Source organism: Microtus ochrogaster, chromosome 16 (assembly GCF_000317375.1).
Source record: "Microtus ochrogaster isolate Prairie Vole_2 chromosome 16, MicOch1.0, whole genome shotgun sequence".
In the NCBI taxonomy this organism is placed as follows: domain Eukaryota; kingdom Metazoa; phylum Chordata; class Mammalia; order Rodentia; family Cricetidae; genus Microtus; species Microtus ochrogaster.
In genome coordinates this window covers 658,495-663,801 of record NC_022018.1, presented here as the reverse complement: position 1 = coordinate 663,801, position 5,307 = coordinate 658,495, and the positions used below count along the sequence as shown (strand labels likewise).

The following is a 5,307-nucleotide window of genomic DNA, read 5'->3' as shown; positions in this document are numbered from 1 at the left end:
CCACCACCTCCCATTTCCCTCCCTCTCCCCCAATCAAGTCCCCCTCCCTTGTCAGCCCAAAGAGCAATCAGGGTTCCCTGCCCTGTGGGGAGTCCACGCATTATTTTAACTACTATAAGACAATGCATTTTTGCAAAAAATTACATTTATCTTTTAATCATTTTAAAGATAATTCTAGTTAACGTCTACTTGATGAAATCTCTTTTGAACATTAGAACTTTGATTTTAAAAATCTAAAGAATATACATCTTTCTTTGCCATAGATTCAGGTGTGCATCATATTTAGATGAGAAGGACTTTTTATGCCATTAAATGCTTAGATATCCCTAGTTTTCCAGAACAAAGATGTGGACATTTTCTTTTTACTTTGTTATGCTGTTACTTTGCTCCTGAACTTTTTGAACATTGTTATATATCTGGACCAAGGTAATTTTAGTTTTGTTTTATTTATGTCTTAAGCTTTTTATATCTTGACTGTATTTTTCTTTCCTTTAAATAATCTAAATAATAATAAATAATCTTGTTCATAAAAATTATGGTGCATACTTTTAGTTCCAGTACTTGGGAGGCAGAAGGCAGGCAAATCTCTGTGAGTTTGAGGCCAGCCTGGTCTACAGAGAGAGTTCCAGGACAGCTAGGGCTACACCAAGAAACCCTGTCTTGGAAAAACATAACAACAATAAAAAGAAAATTAGACCCTTGAACATTCTTAAAGTGTCTTAAATAATACCAAAATGAGCTAGTAAATTAGAGTCTTCTGGTGGTAAGAAAAATAGATACAAATTGTTTTTTTTTTTTTAATTTGCTTAGGAGGAAGAATCTTTCTAGTAGGTAGCTTTTGATAACTGGTAGTCCCAAATATGTAGACTGAATATGTGATTTATTCCACCTATACTGCTGTGCACTCACTACTTTCTGTATAAAATGGTTTTTCCTGATGTTAGGAAGTAAGTACTTGATTGTGTGTGATGTGTACCACTTTCCGTATAGAATTGTCTGGGAGACAGTGTTACTACCTTCCCTGAGCTGAAATGTCCTAGTATTTTCACTATTGTTTTTCCCATACCTCTGCAATTAGAACAGCTTGTGGTTGGCAAATTTTAATAGCACATTTGAAAGGACTCATTTTAAAAAATTTAAACAGTCGTGTAATGTTTCTTTTCAAGCCTTTAAAACATTGCCATTCAAAAGTTTATTTTGGAGTTCATTGTAACATTTAAAGACAAATGGAAACTACTCAAAGGGATCACACTAACATCATTTACGACTACTTTTTAAATGTTTTGTAAATTTTTCTGTATGGCAATTAAGCATGTTAATTACATTTGGGATACTAAATTTTGAGAGAGATTAAACTATTCAAAGATTTTAAGCTCATTTATAGCATTTTCACTTGGATTTTAGTGCATACCATGTGCTTACTATGAAGGAAGTGGTGCATTTCCATACTAATGGGTTGGGAAGCTCTAGAGTGAAGGGCCTCATTGCAGTTACCTATGCAACTAATTTAGTGGGTATGTTATATTGAACCCCCTCCAAAAACATGCTGTAGAATTTTCTAGTTTACTTAATGTTTCATTTTAAAAATAAACACAACAATAAACCATATTTAAAGTATACTTTTAATTTCATATAGATTTAAAACATTTTATTAGCTGAAAATTTGAGAATTTATCTTAGATACTGACAGTTGAACTGAACTTATGTTGAAATATTTGTTCCATATAGCAATCTGTTTACCTGGTTTTCTTTATTCCCAGCCGTGTTCCTCCTCCTATGTCTCAGTTTCATCATTTCAGCCTGCTAAGCTTTAATTTTTTTTGCTTGCCTCTTTAAAGGACTCTCTTTATGTCAACTTTCCAGGGTGGCATAAGCAGGCATTATAAAACAGTATAATTTGGAAGAGGTTAAATATAATTATTTCATCCTCATAATTTAAAAGTGAGGTTTCCCCCCTCTCACTGTGTATAAGCATTAATTCCATTGGCTTTTGTGGTGTGTATATTTTTTGCTTTTTAGTAACGCACACTTGTTTATAGTAGTATATTTTTAGGTTCAATTTCAGTTTGTTTCCCACATAAACCAAAAGATAAATTAATCCATTTGGACTTCTAAAGATTTTAGAAAGTCATTTGAAACATTAAAAAGTTAAAATTAGGCTATATAAGGCTAGTAAATGTGCAATTTTAAATTGTAAATAAAAATTTTAATTCTGATTTCATAATCAGTTTCCTTAAACAGTAGTAAAAGTTTACGTGTGAGTCATATACTATTTGCTTCATAAAATTGCTCATTGCCGGAAAGTAGGCGTTTTGATTGGCTTTAAAGACTTTATCTTCTGGAAGCCAAGACTGAGTCTACTTTCCAGAGCTGGTTAGAGCTTGGTGCTCTTAGGGTTCCTGTGTGGACCTCAGCTCCCTCCTTTCCAGCCAGAGATGACGAGGCCGTGAAGTCAGGCCTGTGCTCACGAGAGTGTCCAGCACTAGTGAAGCCTTAGAAAAGTCATCTTTGGTTTAAAGAGTTTCTTTGGTTATTTTTTTAGAAATTTAAAATTTGTGTTTTATTAATATAATCTTAACAGTTATTGAACACTTGTAAATGATTGCATGGATAAATGCGGAAACAAACTTAAATCTGTTCTTGAACCTGCAGTTTCAGTACTATGCCTTTTATACACATTGTTTAATAAATGAGCAGTAAGCCGAAGAGTTTTATAGTGTGAAAGGTCAGCGCAGGTGGTTGCTTCTGTTGTGAACTGCGGGATTATTTTAGAGTTCAGGACGCAGGACAGTGTGTGGCAGACAGACAGCAGTTCCTGTTTTGCATGTTCTATTAACTGTAACTGAATTGTACAGAGAAGTTCATTACTTAGTAACCCCTCTACATTCTCAGTACATATCTAGTTTAGTTATGAAAATAGTAACTAAGATGATGAACTATAAATTCATGTTACTATAAAGTTCAGAGTCCTGAGAATTGTAGGGGAATAAGAAGTAGGGACTGTTTTGATTGCTTGAAGTATTTACAGCCTGCTGTGTGTATCTTGTGTCATTATTTGCCGTGTGTAGTGCTGAAAAGTGTCTTTTATGTATAGCTGCCTTGGCTGTCGAAGAGCTTGGCTTTGAGCGATTTCATGCATTAATTCAGTAAGTAACATTGAAACATTTAAAATACTTCCCTTGTTGACACATTGCCATTCTAAGTGTGTTCATGCTGTGCAAAGATCCTTGGACTTACATAGTACTTCTCTGCCTAAACATGAGCTTAAAATACCTTGTTTGAGCATTAATTTGCTTTCAAATTAAAAAAAAATTATACATGTATGTAATTCTAAGTCCTAAAGTAACTATTGAAGTATACTTTTTAAAACACTAAATTAAATGCCTCTTCATCATTATCAGTGAAAAAAATCATTTTCAATTGTTTTTCTGTTCTGAATGAATGTAAAGCCATTTTTAGTGAGACAAATACTAGGATTATTTATCTGCCAAAATATGTTTTCTGTAATTTTCATTTAAAGTGCCCATATTTCATCAGGACATTTAAAGACTTTATCATAAAATCTAAGGAAGACTTCTATGTTGACAGAATTATAGGTGACATTTTGAAATTTAACATTAATTTATTTTAAAAGAAGCCGCAAATGTATTTTGTAGTTTTAGCCCTCAGATGTTTGTTGAAGAGCTTTCATGCTTTAAATACTAGTTTTCTTGTTATTGAATACCTCTTTGAAAAGGGCCAGTCTGTTGTCTATATAATTGCATAGACTTAGGAACTGGTGCCAGGCACTGCACCTAAGAGAGGCAGAGGCTCCCTGCCAGGACTCAGACTGCCTTGGTGGACTGGGTTATAAATGGTAGGAGTTGTCAGCAGTATGTTTTGCTTTCTTTAGCTGAATTTGTTTTTAGAACTTGAAGATACTTCATAAATATCTTCTGTGTGTATGTTGTAATAAATAAGAATTAAAAATTTTTCCATTTATGAATGGGGTGGGTAATCAGGATACTAATATTTAATTCTTCTTCCCCCAGAAAAAAATCATTCAGAACTGTATCAGAATTAAAAGATGCTGTCTTGGACCAGTATTCAATGTGGGGAAACAGATTTGGAGTCTTACTTTTTCTCTATTCTGTATTATTGACAAAGGTTTGTTTAAGATGATTTTCTGTCTTATTAGCTTAGTGCTGTTTTCCCTACTGTTAGATGCTGCGTGGCCACTGTTTGTACTTTCATGGTTGAGGAGTTTGCTCCTGTCTCTATTCATTCTTTAACCCCGCTCCCGCTTTCCTCCCCCTGCCCTTCTGGACTGTGAAGGTGATTGTTACTGCTCTGATTATGAAATGTCATGAGTTCGTCTTAGTTTGCTTTTCTTTGATCTTAGGAATATCTAGCACTGACCTTTAGCCCTGTAGAAAGTCTCTCTGACCTCTCTTTTCTGGATTTAGTTGTTAATGCTTGTGCTAGGTTTTTTCCCCAGCTAATGTCTCATATTTTTAAAAAAGATAATTTCTTTAATAGCTTCTTTTCCTTCTTTCTGTGTTCGCTCCCTCTTTTCTCCCCTTCAAATTTTAGAATTCCACAGGAGTCATTTCCTGGTCCTGTGTAGTCACCTCTCTTCGCCCACTGCCCTGCAGCTACTCCATCCTGCACACTTCTAGTCCTGTCTTCTTTTTGCAAATGCCAATCTCAAATTGCCTGTAGCCTTCCAGTCTCGCTTGGAATATCTCCTGATTATACCTTTTCTGAATCAGGTTTATTTGTTTTTCTTTTTCTTCTTTTCATTTTACCAATTTTTTTAATCATTAACTCTATGATAGGTATGTGACATTCCTTTTTAAAGGTTTTCTGTTTTTTATTATAAAAATGACAATAATTCTATTATGGTTATGTTTGGGGTGTTAGTTTTTATTTATTTATTCCATGCAGGAGGTGTTTTGGGAAAATAGAAGATATGACTTAAGTTTGAAAGGACTCAAGGACAGACTACATAGTAAGGACCATTTGGTGGATGTATGGATGCGAGGAGTTTTACATGTGGAAAAGTTGTAATAAAATTTACCAAACAGCAGGAGCAATAAGTCTAAAGAAGCAAAGGATACTGGAGTATATCACAGCTTGGGGATCACAAACATTTCAGTCCTACTGCAGTGTGATCTACCTAGGGATAACTGAAAGGTGATACTCACACCTTTGTAAAGGAGGGTTCTTGTGAGCTACAAAAAGATACTTTAGGGTTCATATCAGAATTGGAACACAGCACAGTTTTTAAATATGAAAATGACAGGATTGTGTGTGTGTGTGTGTGTG

The 5,307-nt window shown here is 34.4% G+C and overlaps 1 protein-coding gene across 6 annotated transcripts in view; it reads left to right on the top strand.

Moving 5' to 3' along the window:
- Nucleotides 1–5,307, top strand: part of Mindy3 (MINDY lysine 48 deubiquitinase 3) — a 75,346-nt gene that overhangs the window by 15,044 nt on the left and 54,995 nt on the right. For 4 of the 6 annotated variants that reach the window (XM_026783087.1, XM_005354626.2, XM_026783090.1 and 1 more), the window contains 2 exons: nt 3,095–3,146; nt 4,032–4,146. The exons of 1 other annotated variant lie outside the window; for it this stretch is intronic. In XM_026783087.1, the coding sequence (XP_026638888.1) occupies nt 3,095–3,146; nt 4,032–4,146 (167 nt within the window). The remainder of the gene's footprint in view (nt 1–3,094; nt 3,147–4,031; nt 4,147–5,307) is intronic. One more of the 6 variants, XM_026783088.1, reaches the window with a different exon arrangement.